Source organism: Scyliorhinus canicula, chromosome 9 (assembly GCF_902713615.1).
Source record: "Scyliorhinus canicula chromosome 9, sScyCan1.1, whole genome shotgun sequence".
Classification (NCBI taxonomy): domain Eukaryota; kingdom Metazoa; phylum Chordata; class Chondrichthyes; order Carcharhiniformes; family Scyliorhinidae; genus Scyliorhinus; species Scyliorhinus canicula.
Genome location: NC_052154.1, coordinates 23,756,473 through 23,777,759, shown reverse-complemented (window position 1 = coordinate 23,777,759; position 21,287 = coordinate 23,756,473). Strand labels below are relative to the sequence as shown.

At 47.0% G+C, this 21,287-nt stretch overlaps 1 protein-coding gene across 1 annotated transcript in view; it reads left to right on the top strand.

Moving 5' to 3' along the window:
- Positions 1-12,278: 12,278 nt before the first annotated feature.
- Positions 12,279-21,287, top strand: part of cdh13 (cadherin 13, H-cadherin (heart)) — a 1,126,050-nt gene continuing 1,117,041 nt past the window's right edge. Inside the window, exon 1 of the mRNA XM_038806328.1 lies at positions 12,279-12,465. Coding sequence (XP_038662256.1) covers positions 12,421-12,465 — 45 coding nt within the window. The 5' untranslated portion in view covers positions 12,279-12,420. The remainder of the gene's footprint in view (positions 12,466-21,287) is intronic.

Here is a 21,287-nt window from a genome sequence, read left to right as displayed (position 1 = left end):
CTACTAAATCGAAAACAAAAAAAGCAAACAACAGAAATGAAAGAGATAACACCCGCCATATCCCACAAACCCATGTACACACTTCTCCCTCCCCCCAAACCCAATCCCCCCCCACCGGGTTGCTGCTGCTGCCGGCCTATTTCCCTACCGTTCCACCAGGAAATCCAGGAAAGGCCGCAACCGCCTAAAGAACTGCTGTACTGATCCCCTCAGGGCAAATTTCACCTTCTCCTATTTGATAAACCCTGCCATATCATTGATCCAGGCCTCCACGCTTGAGGGCCTCGCATCCTTCCATTGAAGCAAGATCCTCCGCCGGGCTACTAGGGATGCAAAGGACAGGACACTGGCCTCTTTCGCCACCTGCACTCCCGGCTCCACTACAACCCCAAAAATTGCGAGTCCCCAGCCTGGCTTGACCCTGGGTCCCACCACCCTCAACACTGTCCTTGCTACCCGCTTCCAAAACTCCCCCAGCGCTGGGCATGCCCAAAACATATGGGCGTAGTTCGCTGGGCTCCCCGAGCACCTAGCACACGTGTCTTCTCCCCCGAAAAACCTACTCATCCTCGTCCCAGTCATGTGGGCCCTATGCAGCACCTTGAACTGTATGAGGCTAAGCCTCGCACAGGAAGAGGAGGAATTCACCCTTTCTAGGGCATCCGCCCATGTCCCCTCCTCAATCTCCTCCCCCAGCTCCTCTTCCCATTTACCCTTCAGCTCCTCCACCGAGGCCTCGTCTACCTCCTGCATTACATGGTATATGTCCGAAATCCTCCCTCCTCCAACCCACACCCCCGAGAGCACCCTGTCCCCTACCCCATGTGGGGGCAGCAAGGGGAACCCCTCCACCTGCCGCCTGGCAAACTCCCTAACCTGCATGTACCTAAACCTGTTCCCCGGGGGGAGCCCAAACTTCCCCTCTAACTCCCCCAAACTTGCGAACCTCCCATTCACAAACAGGTCCCTCAACCTCCTAACACCTACCCTGTGCCAGCCCAGAAATCCGCCATCGATGCTCCCTGGAACAAACCGATGGTTCCCCCGTATCGGGGACTCCATCGAGCCCCCTACCTCTCCCCTATGCCGTCTCCATTGCCCCCAAATTTTGAGGGTAGCCGCCACCACAGGGCTCGTGGTATACCTCGTTGGAGGGAGCGGCAACGGTGCCGTTACCAGCGCCTCCAGGCTCGTGCCCACACAGGACGCCATCTCCATCCTCTTCCATGCTGCCCCTTCCCCGTCCATTACCCACATACGCACCATCGATGTATTGGCAGCCCAATAGTACCCACAGAGGTTGGGCAGCGCCAGCCCCCCCCATCCCTGCCCTGTTCCAAGAACACCCTTCTCACCCTCGGAGTCTCTTGCGCCCACACAAATCCCGTAATACTCCTGTTAACTCTCCTAAAAAAGGCCTTCGGGATAAGGATTGGAAGGCACTGGAACAGGAACAAAAACCTCGGGAGCACCGTCATCTTAACGGACTGCACCCTACCCGCCAGTGACAGCGGTAACATATCCCACCTTTTGAACTCCTCCTCCATCTGCTCCACCAACCTTGCGAGGTTGAACTTGTGCAGGGCCCCCCAGCTCCCAGCCACCTGGACTCCTAGGTACCTGAAGCTCCTCCCTGCCTGTTTCAGTGGGAGCCTACCAACCCCCTCCTCCTGATTTCCCGGGTGCACCACGAACAACTCGCTCTTGCCCAGGTTGAGCTTATACCCAGAGAAGCCCCCAAATTCGCTGAGAATCCTCATCACCTCCGGCATCCCCCCCACCGGGTCCGCCACATACAGCAACAGGTCGTCCGCATAAAGCGACACTCGATGCTCCTCCCCACCATGTGCCAGGCCCCTCCAGTTCCCTGACTCCCTCAATGCCATGGCCAGGGGCTCAATTGCCAATGCAAAGAGCAAGGGGGAACAGGGGCACTCCTGTCTTGTCCCCCGGTATAGCCGAAAGTACTCCAACCTCCTCCTATTTGTGGCTACACTCGCCATCGGGGCCTCATAAAGCAACCTCACCCAACGGACAAACCCCTCCCCAAACCCAAACCTTTCCAACACCTCCCACAGATACCCCCACTCAACCGTATCAAAGGCCTTCTCCGCATCTAATGCCACCACTATCTCCGCCTCCCCTTCCACAGCCAGCATCATAATGATGTTGAGGAGCCTTCGTATGTTGGTATTCAACTGCCTTCCTTTCACAAACCCCGTCTGGTCCTCGTGAATGACCCCCGGCATTGTGGCTAAGATCTTTGCCAGCAGCTTGGCGTCCACATTTAGCAGCGAGATCGGCCTATATGAGCCACACTGCAGAGGGTCCTTGTTAGATTTCATTATCATTGTAATCTCTTAATAATACTGTTTTGTTAACTACTTTCGGTTCAATTTGCAGCTTGTTTACATCGAAAAGATTGATGAGGTTGGCTCTTGCACCTGTGTCGAGTTTGACATAACTGTGTCATTTATCTTTAATGGCGCTGTCCATTTATCCTTTTGATTATTTGCCTTTAATTCACTACTGCTATAAATTGTTACAAATGCATTGTCGTTTGGCATGACTAGAATCTCCTTGTCTTCATTCGAAATCATGTCGACAGAAAATATGTCCCCGAGGCACACTTCATCTTCTGCGTTGATCACTTTTGTTTGTTATTCTCCTGGAAAAATGTTGTGTCACAAAATGATTTCTGCCATTGCAGTTGGAGCATGCCTTTCCAAAGAGGTGCCTTTATACCTTCCATTTGCTGGACATTGTCATGGCAAATGCCGTTTGCTGTGTAGCGTGCATAAAATGGTGGATCTTGATTTTCATTTGACGTCACAAAATGGCCGCCTGCACTGTGTAACCACAGTAATGGTGTCAGCTAACTCGTCTACCTTTGCGCCAAAATGCCGGAGATTCAATGTGCTGATCTATTTTGCTGCAAGTTCACGAGCGTGACATATTTGGATAGCATTTTTGAGTTGAAGCTCCATTTCCCTTAGAAACCTCTCGCGCACCTGGTCGTTGGAGATCCCGAAAATGATCTGATCATGGGTCATTGATGACTGGAGGGTACTAAAATTGCACGACCGCGTCTTCAACCGCATGTCAGTGTGGAAGCTACAAATGCCTTGCCTGTGTTCTGGGTGCACGTACGAAATATATAGCACTTGAAGGTTTCATTTTTTTCCAGGAGAGCAATGCCCATCAAATTGCTTGAGAACTTTGTTGAAGTTCTTGCTATCTGCCTCGCTTCCAAAGACAAAAGTGTCGAAAATTTGAATTGCTTGGGGACCTGCTACAGTGAGCAGCAACATGATATGCCTCTCGTTGGGCTGTGCCTGTAGACCAAGGGCTGCAACATAGAGTTTGAACTGTTACTTAAACAGCCTCCAATTCTCATCTACGTTACCGGTAATCCGAAGCTGTTGAGGTGCCTTGATACCTTCCATCCTGGGCTTCAAAGCTTTACCACACGTTGAGCACCAATTGCCACTAACTTGCAAGGTTGGTGGAAAATATCCATTTTATTCTTCGTCAAAGTTATCTTTTTTTACAGATTGTTCAACGCTGGTACCATGTCATGTTCTGTAGACAGGCTGATATGAATGATACACTACAGAACTGTAGAAGTCAGGTATTTTAAATACACTTAATATAGGTAAGAAGACTGTTTAAGACAGAAATATTAAATCCCAGTTTTAAAATGAAAGAAATATACAACTTCCAAACTCAGACATGTGTTTGGGAAAAACAGAACCACTGATAAAAACATCACATTCTTTCAAGGGCAGCAGCGAAATCCCATGGGTTTTAAGGTGGTATAATGAAAGGATCCATTGTTCTGATTCAAAAGCCACTTGTGATAACAGCCTGAACCACATTCCATAACGTATACAAGCCGAAACATTTTAGAACTGTGTCAAAAAAACAGTTTAAATTATAGTATGATGAGATGACATAATGTCTTAATTGTTGCAGATAAGCAACAATTGGAAGTGGCGTTGCATTGTAAATCAAATGTGTTTTGAATATAGCTTAAACCAATTAGGATTATATTGGGGTGTGATCGGATCGCTTAAGACAGATATGAAAGAGTATATCCATGGATGATTTGGCCACCATTTTAGACAAGAAGAAAGACAAGAAGACAGAAAGACAAGAGACAAGAAGAAAGAAGAAAGAAAGAAAGTCAGAAAGACAGACAGAAAGACACAGAGAGAAAGAGACAGGAAAGAGACAAAGAGAACAAGACAGAAAGAGAGAGAGAGAGAGAGTAAAGGAAGAGAATTAGAAAAGAGTTCTGTATTCCTATTTCATTTTCATACTTTGACTTCAGCCTTTGACTTTTAAAGTTGTGTTCAGGCTATTGTCTCAGAAGATAATTCCTGTGATTCTTTGAAGAAAATCAAATTATCTACAAACTACATTTTAAATCATTTTCAAGTTGTAACCAATGAACTTCAATAAAACAATTCTTATTTGCACCTGACAAGTTTTTAACTTGAATTTCTACTGAGTTTCAGCAATGTCTCAATAACAACCGGCAACCGTAAATTAAATAAAACTGGATTCAAATCCTAAGATACAACAAGAACATCGAGTTTAAATAATTTATTATGAAACAACTGTGAGGTAAAAACAATTGGAATGAATAGATAAATGAATAACAAACTACTAACACTAGCTAACAATTATAGAACTACTGCAAAATACGTCTATCCACCAACAAGACTTACTCCCAACTCCCCAGACACAGGGTCACATGGTGGGTTTATACTACCACCTTGTGGTCAGAGGTTGTGTGTAATATTATGTACAGAATTGCTTTTAGCATATCATCACAGCCACAGCCCTGGTTGATGTCCTGCGGCTGTACGAGCTGGAGCTGCTTGAGCAGGAGGAGGCGGCTGCAGCAGCGAAGTCGGCAGCAATGGGGTGTGCCACAGAGGAACAGGCAGCAGCTGCCCAGGATAGAGAGCAAGCCGCCAACAGGCCAAGGAGGAGGAACAATCAAGGAGGCGCCGCATGAGGCCTCGTCTGTACTGGCAGCGTGTGTCATTCGAGGACCAGCATGCCAAAGACTCCGGCTGAGCAGAGAGACAATGCAACATATCTGCCAGACCATGGAGGAGGCCCTATATACCCAGTCTGCTCAATACATACACTTCAATGTGGACAAGCCCACCAGGATGCCCTGGCAGCGGGGTTCGCCGTCATCGCCTCAATGCTTGGTCCAGGGGGTGATCGACGGGATGCGTGTCCCCCTACGGGTAGTTGGGAATGACAGGCCAGTCTTCCCAAACCGAAAGTGCCACTCGGTGAACATGCAGCTGGTATGTGACCATCAGCTCTCCATCATTCATATCTGCACCCAATACACGGGCAGTGTGCATGATGCCTTCACCCTGGCACACTTGATGATTCCTGACATGTTTCAGAGTTGGCTGCTGTGTGACAGGGGTTAACCACTGCAGTCGTGGCTGATGACACCTATCCAGAGGCCAAAGACTGATGAGGAGACCCGCTACAACAAATCCCATACAGTAACCAGGAGCGTGATTGAATGGTGCTTTGTTCTCCTGAAAATATGGTTCAGGCACTTGGAATGCTCTGGAGGGCCCCTCCTGTATGATGCTGAGAGGGTCACATGGACCGTGAACAGAAAATGACAGTGTTAGACAGTCCAATGCATGCAGTCCAGGGAGTGGGTAGTTGTTGGCCTCAGTGACCAGGGTACCCGCCCATGTTGACTGGTATTGGTGCCAGCATGTGCTGCAGGGTGGGTGTTCACCCACACTCTAGGTTCAGTAGGGTTACAGGTGTGCAGAATGGGGTTGGTGCCAGGGGCACAGTGCTGCCTACTCATCCTGGCCGCCCTGAGGAGGCTGTGCAGTACTGCTGGCAGGTCTAGACAGTATTGCCCACGGTGCTGACCACCTCTGCCACCTATTATGGGCCAGGGTTTAGAGAACACCAAAGTATATCATGGCGTTCACCTGACCCATAATCTTTAATAGATTTTGGTTATGGGGCGCACAAGGGCCCACTTTACAGGTGTGATGCAGCAGAGATCTAAAGTATTTTAAAACAAAAACAATGGTTATTCTATGAATCCAGATAACATTTTATTAACACACAGTAAACATCTTATCAACTACCAACAGTGATACCCTCCCAAAGATACAGTACACTATAGGTAACCCGTAGTAACTTTCCTAACAACATCCATAAGTCAAAGACCTTTTTAACAGAGACAGTAGGTTTGCATTCCTTACAGAAACAGGTATGACTTTGAAATCATCAAGTGATCTGGAGACATTCTTTAGCATGCAGAGAAAGACCAAAATACACCTCCTTGGTTTGAATGCAGCTCTCCAACTGATAACGAAACTAAAACTCAGAGCCAAAAACAACTTCCAGCTCAAAACAAAAGTAAAAAGCAGAGCCAGAACCCAGCTCCACCCACACACTGACACCACTGCAGCCACTTGAGAAGACAAACATTTCTTAAAGTGACATTCCCATGACACACCTGAGCCCAGGCATGATGAATGGCAATGGCTGAAAGCCTCCTCCCTTGGTCGAATCCTGGTATTTCCCCCCATCCGTGTGTCCAGCAATCCAATGTGGTTGCCGCCTAATTACGTATTTTAATAGTTTGTGGAATTTTAGTAATATGTAAGTTGCGCATGTAACTACAAGGAACCGTTTCTCCTTGATATTCTATGACCGTTTGTGAAGACTACTGTTCGAATGAATCTCCTTGCACAAAATTGGCCATGCCCCCCCCAACTCTGAAATGTTTGCACCCTCCAATTGCACTTGTTTGCCGGTCTTTTGCAGCCAGGTCTTTCAGCATAGTAGGAGTCAGAAATAATTTTTTGTGGAGTATCATTGCAGTTTTTAAAAAACCATCGCTAAGACCTGTTGTGTATTGTGTTTCATTTTCATGCTATCTGTATGAGTCACTTTAGAAACTGAACAGCAAATTGCACGTTCTGCCTGATGTGCAGGAATGACGGTCAAAGCAACTGAAACTTAAATTTCCTGCTGCGATCCTGCCTTTGTTTTGGTCTCAGTTACTTCTGCTGATTTCCAACCATTTTAAGTTCAGATTCCAACTGAGATTGGGCAGATTCTTAGGCGCAACTTGATATTGGCAAAAATGGACATTGAGGTCGGATTTGAGACGAGCTTCTGGATTGTAGCCAAGGGGAAAATGCCAGGTGCAACAATACTTTTCAATATGCGCATTATCATGAAAAACTGCAAGAACTGTGTAATATTTTCAGCAAATGAGGCTTTTTAACCATAATGACATTTCAGTAGTATACTAGCCATATCTACAAATTGCTTTAAAAAACACAATGCAGCCAACTCTGGAAGAATCACTTCTCTCCTTTCTTTTTTCAGATTATAGTTAGCTGGAACATAATGCCTGCAGGTATTCTAGCTGCTGACTATCTGTATGTTTTCAAGAGGGAGCTGGATCAGGTTCCCCACACGGGCATATCAAAGATAAATTTTACCTTTATAGATCACACTTAGACCTTGTAGTCTCATATGGCTCCATATCATCTATCTCAATGTAGCTGGAACCTCACTTGAAATGACTTCCCTCCCCGCTCACACATTTACCTCTCCCAAGGACCTGTACCTCTTGTTACTCATCTATATACTGCACTTTGGTGACATCATCCTAAAGTACAGCATTAATTTTCACGCTGAAGAGACACCCAGCTCTACGTCACCACCCTCTCTATTCCCCCACTGTTGCTAAATTATCAGCCTACTTATCTGACATCCAGTATTGGATAGCTGGATTTAAACACTGGGAGAACTGATGCCATTGTTTTTGGTTCTCACTCCAAACAGTGCTCCTTATTACACACTTCCTCCTTTTCTCTGGAAACTACCTGAGACTAAACCAGTCTGTTTGCAATCTTGCTGTCACATTGACCCAGAGTTGAGCTTCCACCCACATATTTGCATCAACACGAAGACTGCTGACTCCCACCTAACTAACATCCCCTTTGCCACCACAGCTCACTTATGGCTGAAACTCTCATTTGTGCCTATGCTACTTCTATGTTACTATTCCGATGCATTCCTGGCCTGGCTTCCACATTCTCTTTTATTTAATTTTTTAAAAAATGTTTTCCAATTAAGGGCCAATTTAGCATGGCCAATCCAGCAATCCATTTTTGGGTTGTGCGGGTGAGACCCACGCAGACATGGGGAGAATGTGCAAACTCCACAGGGGCAGTGACCCGGGGCTGGGATCGAACCTGGGTCCTCGGCGCCGTGAGGCAGCAAGGCTTCAACATTCTATTCATTGTAAACTTGAGGCCCTCCAAAGCTCTGCAGTCCACATCCTAACTCACATTGTCTCATCCCAAAGTGCTTCCCCCCCCACCCCCTAATCTCTGAAATCACTTCAGTGCTATGAACCTATGAGATATCTTCATTCATTTAATTCTGGCCCTTTGAGTAACCCTGATTTTAATTGATCTCACAGATTCCCGAGGTACTGAGGCTTTACGATTCATCCTATTCACCATGAAGACCTCGGGCGAGCTCCGTTCAGCACTTGTCCCCACAAAACGGGACCAGACAGAATGGCACCTGTGGGGGTCTCCCAGTGTATCGGAGGCCCCAAGCTGCATGCCCTTTGGGCAGGGTGCTTCCCTGGCACTGCCAAGGTGTCCAGGTTATGCTGCAAGCCAGCAAGCAGAACTCCTCAGTGTAAGAAACGGGGCTATGTGCAGCCTCGGCTACGTGTTCCCCATTCAGGCCCCTTATTCAACACGAGCCGCGTTGTACAGCCATGTGTTTCTCGGCACTACGAGCACTGAGAGACACACGATTAAACGCACTCATTATTGAACTTTGTTCCCAATTCGTCGAATTGAGCCCAGGAGCTGGCTAAAGCAGAATGGGAGCAGCTTCTTGTAGGAAAACCCACATCAGAACAGTGGGAGACCTTCAAAAAGGAAATAGAGAGAGTACAATGCCATCATGTTCTCATAAAGGTAAAGGATGGAACCAACAAGTCGAGAGAACCTTGGATATCAAGGGATATACAGAATAGGACAAGGATACAGGCAGATACAGGAGGCACTATACAGTGGCTGTCCTGGAGGAGTACAGAAAGTTCAGGGGGTAATTAAAAAATGAAATTAGGAGACCAAAGAGGGGCATGAAAAAATACTGGCGGGCAAAATAAAGGAAAATCCAAAGGTGTTTTATCGGTATATTAAGGGCAAGAGGGTAACCAGGAAAAGTATAAGGCCCATTAGGGACCAAAGTTGCATCTGTGTGTGGAGCCAGAAGATGTAGGTGAGGTTTCAAATTCGTTTTTTTGCTTGTGTGTTCACTATGGAGAAGGACAATGTAGGTAAAGAAATCATAACCGGGGACTGTGATAAAAATAAAAAAGTTAGAATTGGGAGGGAGGGGGTACTACCAGTTTTAACAGGCTTGAAATTGGATAAACCCCCAGGCCCAGATGGGATGTATCCCAGGCTGCTGTGGGAGACAAGGGAGGAGTAGGCAACTGCTCTGGAGTTAATGTTCAAACCCTCTCTGTCCACTGGAGGGGTGCCAGAGGACTGGAGGAGAGCTAATGTGGTACCATTTACAAGAAGGAAAGTAAGGATAAACCAGGTAATTACAGGCCAGTGAGTCTAAAATCAGTGGCAGGGAAATTAATGGTAAACACTCTGAAGGACAGAATTAATCTCCACTTGAAGAGGCAAGGATTAATCAAGGATAGTCAGCATGGCTTTGTTGAAGGGCAATCATGTTTAACAAATTTGATTGAATCTTTCAAGGTGACTAGGTGTGTAGGCGAGGGCAGTGCAGTTGATGTAGTCTACATGGACTTCAGTAAGGCTTTTGACAAGGTTCCACATGGGAGACTGATCAAGAAGGTAAGAGTCAATGGGATCCAGGGCAATTTGGAAAATTAAATCCAGAATTGGCTTACTGGCATGAGGCAGGGTATGATTGTCAAAGGTTTGTTTTTGTGACTGGATGTCTGTGTCCAGTGGTATTCTGCAGGGATAAGTGCTGGATCCCTGTTTGTAGTGTACATTAATGATCTAGATGCAAATGTAGGAGGCGTGATCAGTAAGTTGACAGATGACATGTAAATTAGTTGTGTGGTAAATAATGAGGAGAAAAGCCTGAGATCAAGGGGTGATGTAGCTGGGCTGGTCAGATGGGCAGAACAGTGGTAAATAGAATGTATCCATGGAAGTGCGGGGCGATACATTTTGGGAGGACTAACGAGGCTAGGGAATACACAATGAACAGTAGCATGCCAGGAAGAACAGAGGACTAGAGGGACCTTGGGGTGCATGTCCATAGATCCCTGAAGACAGCGGGACAGGTGGATAAGGTGGGTAGGAAGGCATTTAGGATACTTGCCTTTATTAACCAAGGCAGAGAATATAAGTGCCGATGGAGCTGCATAAAACTCTTGTTAGGCCACAGCTAGAGTACTGTGTGCAGTTCTGGTCACTACATAGGAAGGATATGATTGCGTTAGAGAGAGTGCAGAGAAGATTCACCAGGATGTTGCCTGAGATGGAGTGTTTCAGCTATGAAGACAGCCTGGTCTGGCTGGGATTGTTCTCCTTTGATCTGAGAAGGCTGAATAGCGATCTGATGGAGGTGTACAAAATTATGAGTGACATGGATAGGGTAGATAGGAATGAACTTTTCCCCTTAGTAAAGGGATCAATAGACAGGGGGCATAGATGTAAGGTAAGGAGCAGGAGATTTGAGGAAAAACATTTTCACCCTGAGGGTGGTGGGAATCTGACACTCGCTACCTGAAAGGGTGGTGGAAGTGGGAACCCGCACAACATTTTAGAAGCATTTAGATGAACACTTGAAACACTATAGCATACAATTCCACAGACCAAGTGCTGGAAGATGGCATTCGAACATATAGTTGCTTGATGGCTGCCACAGGCATGGTGGGCTGAAAGTCCTCTTTTTGGACAGTAAAGCTCGATGGCTTGAGTATTCCCTCCCGAAATCTCTCCATCTTCTTCATTTACTACTTCCATCGGGCAGGAGATACAAAGTCTGAGAACACGCACGAACAGACTCAAAAACCAGACTCCTAAACAACCCTCTTATGGACTGACCTGATTAATACCACATCCCTGTATGCTTCACCCGATGCTGCTGCTTATGTAGTTACATTGTGTACCTTGTGTTTCCCTATTATGTATTTTCTTTTCTTTTCATGTACTTAATGATCTGTTGAGCTGTTCACAGAAAAATACTTTCCACTGTACCTCGGTGCACGTGGCAGTAAACAAAATCCAATCCGGTCCAATCCGCTTTCCTTCTTTCGGACATTCCTTAAAATCTACATTTTTGTTGAAGCCTTTGATCATCTGCCCTGGTATCTCATGTGGACCGGTGTCATGTTGTGGTTTGCACTGCTCTTGTGAAACACTTTGGTACATTTTACTATGTTCAAGGTGCTTTATAATTACAACAACTTGGAGCCTTTAATGAAATGGAACGTCCCACAGTTGTTTTACAGGAACACTGTAAAATGAGACCTTTGGATGAGCCACAAAGGAAACATTAGGGCAGATGACCAAAAGCTTGGTCAAAGAGATAGGTTTTGGGATCTGCCCTGAAAGGAGCGAAGTGAGGGGGAGAGATGGAAAGGTACAGGGAGGGAATTCGAGAGCTTGGGGCCGAGGCATGGTGGAGCAATGATCATTGGGAATGCAAAGAGGCCAGACCAGAGGACCATAAATTGACCCCCTGGATTGCTTTCACTACCTGAGGGGGAGGGGGGAAGAATTTTCCAAAGTATTCACCCCGTCACCCCGAAATAATGTTATTGCCTCTCCATGGCTGGTTTGGGGTGGGGAGGTAGGACTTAAGTCCTCAAGTCATGATGCTCCTGGCACGGCAAGGGGGACAGGCTCGATGGACAGCGAGTCCTTTTTTACTCTCTCTGCTCGTTAATCTCCTGTGCCATTCCGGTGAGGTCGCAGTGGTAAGGTGGTGGAGGTCCATTAATTGCGCGACAATTGCACACGACCAGAGGGGTAAAGAATCCGTGGGCGGCCAGCTGGGTCACCGCATGTCACCCCGAGTGTACAAGGCGCTAACTGCATTCCTTCAGCCGCAAGTGTGTTCATATATCCCCTCCCCTTAATATCTCCCCCCTCCCCCCTTCTTATGGTGGTGCTTCTGCACGGGATCCTCTGAAAATCCATTGGTTGGAGTCTCAAGTAGCCGCCCAGCGTTTTAATGATGATGCTGCAGGTCTATTTGAGAAGTTGGCTGGGTTTCAAGCCAGCCTCAAGCTCGGCTCTGTATAAAAATATGCACTGTGCTGGCCAGTGCATGAATGAAAGCTACAGGACCTTATAGTCGGCAGACATGGAGCACGAAACTCAACTAACGCTGGCATTTCTTCTTGTTCAGGTAAGAAAGGACTATTCTGATACTTTCCAGTTTGTGTCATTCCCATTCTACCCCCACCCCCAAAATAACCCCCCCGCCCCCCCAAAAAAAACTCCCTGAGAGGGAAGGTAGAAATGCAAACGGCGAGACGGAATAACCCAGGAGCGAGCTGGATGGTGACAGTCAGTTTCACATCCAGGGCTGCAGCGCGCTTCCTCTGTCATTGCTACAAATCCAGACACTCTTTCCCGGGAAATCCACTAATGTTTAACCTGGATATTCCCTGACGATGGCTGGGGGGAGGGGGGGGGGAGGGGGGGGGGGGGGGTAAGTTAAATTGCACTCCCGGTCTCAACTTCATTGCTTTGGAGTATTCAACTGCCACATTTCTAATAAACTGATTGAAGATGCGTGTCTTTTTTTTTTAAGTTTGATTCATTTCGGCTGTAAAATTCCGCGTGGATGAAATCATAGAGTCGGGAAAGTGTAACGGATTCACTGGGACATACCCCGCTGTTGCTGCCAGTCAAAGCGAGGAACAGTGGAATGTTTTGGGGATTAACATTGAAAGGTGGGGGCGGGGAGTGGAGCGAGAGGAGAGAGAGGAGGGGAGAGGGAAGGGTGGGGGAGAGGGAAGTGGGAAAGAAGGGGAAGGGGAGAGGGAAGAGGAGAGAGGATGGGGGAGAGGGAAGTGGGAAAGAGGGGGAAGGGGAGAGGGAAGGGGAGGAGAGAGGCAAGGGGAGAGAGGACAGGGAAAAGATAGGGGAGAGAGGAGGAGAGGAAGGGGAGAGGGAGGAGGGAGAGGGAGGAGGGAAGGGGAGATGGAGGAGGGAAGGGGAGAGGGAGGAGTGAAAGGGAGGAGGGAAGGGGAGAGGGAGGAGGGAAGGGGAAAGGGAGGAGTGAAAGGGAGGAGGGAGAGGGATGAGGGAAGGGAAGGGGAAAGGAAGGAGAGAGAGAAGAGCGAGGTGGGAGAGGAAAGTGGAGAGATGGGAGGAGGGGGAGAGAGAGGGAAGTGGAGAGAGGGAGGGGGAGAAAATCATATGTTGGGGTAAACTTAATATATGATTTACAGATGCGCGGTTCTGCTCGGTTGTGTTCTGATAACTAATGCGCGGTTCTGGTAAATATAAGTATGTTAACCTGGCGATCAAGGGGTTAACCAGTGAGCCGGGGGGTCCTCCTTTACAGTGTGGGCTCAGTTATGTAGTCGAGTGTTTAAAATAGAGGAGATGGCAGATAGCGCACGGACAGCACGGCCCTGAGCTTCAGTGTTTAACGGAATGCGTGACTTTAGCCAAATAAAGATCACGACTTCCATCCCACTCTCCCTGCGCCGTGTTCTAGCGGCGAGCAGTGTACTTCTGTCTGTTCCAAATCGATGACCTCTCTCCATCACTCCCTTAATCACATCACAGCAGCTACATCCGCAGCAGCACAGCCCATACCACTCACTCCCATACCACTCACTCCTCCATACCACTCCTCCATACCACTCTCCCATACCACTCTTCCATACCACTCACTCCCATACCACTCACTCCCATACCATTCACCCCCATACCACTCACTCCCATACCACTCACTCCCATACCACTCCTCCATACCACTCAATCCCATACCACTCACTCCCATACCACTCACTCCCATACCACTCCTCCATACCACTCCTCCATACCACTCACTCCCATACCACTCTTCCATACCACTCACTCCCATGCCACTCCTCCATACCACTCACTCCCATACCACTTCTCCATACCACTCACTCCCATACCACTCTTCCATACCACTCTTCCATACCACTCTTCCATACCACTCTTCCATACCACTCACTCCCATACCACTCACTCCCATACCATTCACCCCCATACCACTCACTCCCATACCACTCACTCCCATACCACTCCTCCATACCACTCAATCCCATACCACTCACTCCCATACCACTCACTCCCATACCACTCCTCCATACCACTCCTCCATACCACTCACTCCCATACCACTCTTCCATACCACTCACTCCCATGCCACTCCTCCATACCACTCACTCCCATACCACTTCTCCATACCACTCACTCCCAAACCACTCCTCCATACCACTCACTCCCATATCACTCTTCCATACCACTCACTCCCATATCACTCTTCCATACCACTCACTCCCATATCACTCTTCCATACCACTCACTCCCATACCACTCCTCCATACCACTCCTTCATACCACTCTTCCATACCACTCCTCCATACCACTCTTCCATACCACTCACTCCCATACCACTCACTCCTCCATACCACTCACTCCCATACCACTCACTCCCATACCACTCACTCCCATACCACTCACTCCCATACCACTCACTCCCATACCACTCACTCCCATACCACTCACTCCCATACCACTCACTCCCATACCACTCCTCCATACCACTCCTCCATACCACTCCTTCATACCACTCCTTCATACCACTCACTCCCATACGACTCTTCCATACCACTCACTCCCATACCGCTCCTCCATACCACTCACTCCCGTACCACTCACTCCTCCATACCACTCACTCCCATACCACTCACTCCCATACCATTCACTCCCATACCACTCACTCCCATACCACTCCTCCATACCACTCCTCCATACCACTCCTCCATACCACTCTTTCATACCACTCACTCCCATACCACTCACTCCCATACCACTCCTCCATACCACTCTTCCATACCACTCACTCCCATATGACTCTTCCATACCACTCACTCCCATACCACTCCTCCATACAACTCACTCCCATATCACTCTTCCATACCACTCACTCCCATACCACTCACTCCTCCATACCACTCTTCCGTACCACTCACTCCCATACCACTCACTCCCATACCACTCACCTCACTCCCATATCACTCTTCCATACCTCTCTGGGGACACATTAGGGGAACCCGATCAACAATTGGCGTTGAAAGCGATGTTTGAGCAACTTATTCATTTGGATTGGATTGGATTGGATTTGTTTATTGTCACGTGTACCGAGGTACAGTGAAAAGTATTTTTCTGCAAGCAGCTCAACAGATCATTCAGTACATGGGAAGAAAAGGGAATTGAACAGAATTCAAGAAAATACATGAGAATACATAATAGGGCAACACAATTTGGGAGGGAGGCATTATGGGGATGACCATTGTCGGACACACAGGGTCTAAATTCTTAATATTTCCCCCCCCACACCCCTCCGGAAACTCTGTCCAATTCGCACAGTTTTCCTGGCATTCCGGCTCCGCTCTTCACTGGGCGCCCACTCTTCCACCAGGGTGTGCCAGACAGTGGCTTTCGGCTCCATCCACCCGGGAGCAGTGGATCGCAGGGGCGGCAGACCCCCCCCCCCCCCCCCCCCCATCCCCGCCAACTTGCTGGGTCACCCAGTGCCCGGCACTCCTGGCACCCTCACATTCCCTCCCATCGTGCGGAGCAACAAGACTTAAACGCAAACTATGCTCGGGCGCCACAGTCAACGCTGCAGAGATGCCCCCGAGAGAGAGAAACAAAATCATTCGGAGCTGTCGAATTAATCGACACAGGGGCTGAGACTAAAACTTGGTTAAAAATACACTTCCATTTGGTGTCGGGAGATGGCGCAGCAGGTTATTTTGGGAATCCTTCGCTCAGCAGTGCATTGGTTCAGTGTCAGGTCACAGACAGACACTGCAGCCTGTGTCCTCCTTGTGGATAGACACACATCCCACCCAGCGAGGGCAGGACCGAGATCCAGCAAGGAAGGAGCGGCGTCCTGGACTCATTCAAAACCCCCCCTTTGTCAAATCACTCCCTCGCCTGTCAAAACGTTGTTTCGTGCGGACCAAACCTTTTGCATTGTTCATTTTTTATTAAATGTTGGAGTGAATTAGGAAGAGGCTTCAGAGAGGCAATGAGATGTCTTTTGGGAATCAGGTAGATTAAGGTTTGAGAAGCAGAATCTTAAATTCCAACGTGTCAAATGTTGGGAAATGCAAATTAAGTGTCTCTGTCGGGGGTTCTCCCCTTTCCTGAGAGGTTTGGAGCTGAGTTACATCCGATTGATGATAATACATATGAGCGGTGGAATGTGTTTAATTTAGCAAGTTTCCAGCATTTTGTGTTAAAGGCACTGAGAGCTGGTTTATCCCGAGTAATTTGGGATACAGAAAACGGGCCACTCAACTCAATTGACCCATGTCAGTGATCTCGCTCCACATGCACCCCCTCCCCGGCCACTCTGCCCCATCTCACCCCAATTCTGTTCCTTCTCATGTGATCACCCAGCCTCCGCTGAGATCAGTCCGTTATTCAACTTCAACAATTTTATACGGTAGCGAGTTCCACACTCTCTGGGGGAAGGTAGGAAACGTCAGCGGAATGATGGACAAAAGGTGATGATTTGAAAGAAAAGCTCAGAATTGGAAGTGCTACTCGGATCGTTACTTGGATCATACCCCACCTTCTGCTTTCACGCTATCTTGCGCTTTTGTCCGGGGTGATATTTGTAGCATCCGATACTTCCAATCTCATTGAATCACCCAGCGAAGGAGGCCATTCGGCACACCATGCCTGTGCTGCCCCCTTGGAAGAGCTGGGCAATTATTCCCAATTTACTCGCTCTGTCCAATCAGAGGAGTTTGGGGGGGGGGGGGGGGGGCAACTTGCATTGGTTCGGTCTGAAATATCTCACTGTTTCCAGTCATTTCCTACCGACAGACTGTGATATCGATTTCTGCTGACAATGCTTAGATGTAACCGACAACGATTCTCCTTCTCTACATTCTGGGAAATACCAGAAGAGATTCATTTTATGCTGGGAAGTCTATCTAAAATAGAATTTACAGCGGGCTGAGAGGGACATTCAGAAAGACATCAATCAGCCGTGACCTCTGGTTCACCCGAAAGGATGCTGGAGGAAAATTTACGACGTGGACAAGTAATCCCAGACCACTGGCTTCGGCGATAGGTCTGCGATCAGAGGAGCAGTCAACTGTCGTCATTCAAAATGCAACTCAACAACTCCATTGGTCCAGCTGTTTCAACCCATCACCTGACTGGGTCCCGTTTGTTGCAATGAACAAATAAAATAGGAACTTCTAAATTTGCACTTGCACCGAATTGGCTTAATTTTTCTCTTGCGCGTAAATTTTTAGCATGATTTTCTTCTTATCAAAGATGTGCAGGTTAGGAGGATTCCCCATGCTTAATTGCTCTGACTCCAAAAAGGCTGGGTGGGGTTACTAGGTTACCAGAATGGGTTTGAGGTGTGGGCTTGGGTTGAGTGGTCTTTTCAAGGGCCGGTGCAGACTCAATGGGCTGAATGGCCTCCTTCTGCACTGTAAATTCTATGATCAGCCTTTACTTGTAGGCAACTGGACTGCTGGTCCAGAATCCAACCACAATGGTAATGGGCCACACAGTGGTTAGCACTGTTGCTTCACAGCGGCAGGGTCTCAGGTTCGATTCCTGGCTTGGGTCACTGTCTGTGCAGAGTCTGCATGTTCTCCCCCTGTCTGCGTGGGTTTGCTCCGGTTTGCTCCCACAAGTCCTGAAAGACTTGCTTGTTAGGTGAATTGGACATTCTGAATTCTCCCTCTGTTTACCAGAACAGGCGCCAGAGTGTGGCAACTAGGGAATTTTCGCAGTAGCTTCATTTCAGTGTTAATGTTAGCCTACTTGTGATGCTAATAAAGATTATTATTATGAGGGGTTTCCAGCATTAACTTTATGTTGAAGAGAACTATCCCAGAAGAGATGACCTAGCTTGGACTAAACTTTAAAAATGGCAGTCAATAACAATAAAACATAGCTAAAGCAAATGCAACATGTGAACTGTGTACAATAAGTCTGTTATACCACAATATTAAGGTGGTATCAATAGGATAGGCTGATAAAACTAGCTACTGGGCTTTTTTAACGTTGTATGAAATAATGGAAAATTCCAACAATATTCTCTACAAATTCGTTCTTTAACATGTCAATTTGTTTTGGCATGGAGTATCACTTTTATTTCTAAAAGCAATTTTGCTGAATGTTAATGGGAAACATCAATATACATTTCAGCAACTGAAGTCGACAGAGCATAAAGAAAGCTGAAGGGATAACAAAAATCCTTCCGATATGGTAGGTTGTAAAATATTGATCACCTCTTCCTGTCAAACTGTTTTGGAGGTTTGTGTTCACCAAGGTGAGGCATCAAGGCACCAGAACATTTATAAAACAAAAGCAACCCAGTGGATGGGGTGAACAACATGTCAATAGTGGAAACTGGAGTTGGCTGGGAAGACAGGGAGGCAACTTGTGGCAAAACTGAATGGACAGATCTGTGAGGAGTGTGAGTGCAATGGATCCCAATCCTCAAATCACAGCTGGATGCAAAATAAGACTCCATTTATGTTGTTTCAATTTCCAACATTTTGTATTTGTTTGAGAAAATCTTTCAAACATATTTGGTGAAAATATAGTTACACAGTCCACAGGTAAAGCTCACTTCCCTCACCCACTTCTGCACTCCCTATCCACTTCTACGCACGTTAGAGAATCTTTCAACTTGACAAGTATTAATTTTGTTTCCAACTCGAGCCACAAGAGTTATTCTGAATAACCTATCAAGTTCAGCACCAATTAGTGCTAATCCAAAGACTCCATTCATTAAGAATTCGGTTAAGTCGGTCCCAAACATCTTTACTTGGAGCCTTCCACGGAGCAAAATGAAGGACCATTAATTTGACCTGTCACAATGGATGTTAACCCAATCCTTGTGTGAGAGGAGGCTGTGCCAATCAATTATCAGTTAGTCCTGTGTGAGGCACCATTTTGAAATAAGATCTTACCTTTCATGCAATTTATTTGGAGCTCTAAGATTACAAACATTACTTAATTGTTGCTCTAGAGGTTTCCTTTGTAGTTTGTGTACATACAATCCTCACAATATTATCTTTTGACGTGATAGACAGTAACTAATAAAGATATAACAAATGGATATTTAAAATCATATCTTGTACAGGAAAAGTGTATTCTTTCGTCGCCCCAATTGTAAGTTCATGACCCATACAAATGGGTTGGTTTGGGATTGTTCTTTACCCATAAACAATAGGACCGAATGGAGCACGGTGATTATTGAAATGGGAAGTTAAAAATTGGTTTATACCATTAACAGAATGAAACATCCCAAGTCACTCCACAGGAGCATCTTTTTATCCATTCATGGGATGTGGGTGTCACTGGCTAGGCCCATCCCTAATTTCCCTTGAGAAGGTAGTGGTGAGTTGCCTTCTTGAACCGTTGCAGTCCATGTGGTGTAGCTACACCCACAGTGCTGTTAGACAGGGAGTTCCAGGATTTTGACCCATCAACAGTAAAGGAACAGTGATGTAGCCTGTGGGACAGGGATAGTAATAGTAGTGTCTGAAACTTTATCTGTAAGGTAAGATTCCATGTGTTTGACTCTGTCCGGCCATGAGACAGCTCTCTCAATTTTGGTACAAGCCCCGAATATTAGTGAGGAAGACTTTGCAGTGTAGCTAGGGCTGTGTTTGCCATTGTCATTTCTGGTGCCCAGATCAATGCCAGGTGGTCCTTCTGGTTTCATTCCTGATCCAATTTTCTTGAGCAGATTGATAGAACTGAGAGGCTTGCCAAGCCATTTCAGGGGACCTATTGAGAAAATTCTGAGGAAAGAATCCATTTCCACTTGTAGAGCCAAGGTTTGATCAGGAATAGTCAGCATGCCTTTGTCAGAGGGGGGGGGGGGGGTCATGCCGAACAAATTTGATTGAAATTTTTGACCAGTTGTGTTGATGAGGATAATGCAGTTGATGTAGTTTACATGGATTCCAGCAAAGCCTTTGACAAGGTCCCACATGGGCAAAGTAGAAGGGAGGCAAATTCATATGGGATACAGGATGACTTGATAAGGTGGATTCAAAATTGGCTTAGTTGGACGAGAGAAAGTTTGATGACAGTTGGCTGCTTTAGTGACTAGACACCAGTGTCCAGTTGCATACCACAGGGATCTGTGCTGGTTCGCCTATTTTTGCAATTTACATAAACAACATAGATGACTATGGGGGGGTAGGATTAGTAGGTTTGCGGATGTCACAAAGATTGGCCGGGTGGTTAACAGTGAGGTTGAGTGTCTTCGGTTACAGGAAGATATAGACGGAAAGGTCAAATGGGGAGACAAGTGGCAGATAGAATTTAACTCTGAAAAGTGTGAGGTGATACACTTTGGGAGTAATGTGACAAGGAAGTGTTCAATCAACGGCCTGACAATGGCAAGTTCTGAGGAACAAAGGGACCGTGGTGTGCTTGTCCATGGATCTCTGAAGGCAGATGGCAGGTTAATAGGGTGGTGAAAAAGGCATATGGGACACTTGCATTTATCAAAGCAAGGAGGTCATGTTGGAGTTGTATAGAACTTTGGTGAGGCCCCAGCTGGAGTACTGTGTGCAATTCTGGTCAGCACATTATAGGAAGGATGTGATTGTACTGGAGGGGTTGCACGGGTCATTCACCAGGATGTTGCCTGGGATGGAACATTTCAGATATGGAGAGGATGGAGAGGCTTGGGTTGTTTTCACTGGAACAGACAAGACTGAGGGGCGACTCCATCGAAGTGTGCAAGATTATGAGGGTCATGGTCAGGGTGGATAGGAAGCAGGGTCAATTACGAGGTGACACAAATTCAAGGTGAGGGGCAAGAGATTTAAGGGGGATTTGAAAAAAGACTTTTTTAATCCAGAAGGTAGTGACAGTCTGGAACACACTGCCTGGGAGGCTGGTAGAGACGGGTTGCCTCATACCCTTTAAAAAGTACCTGGATGACACTTG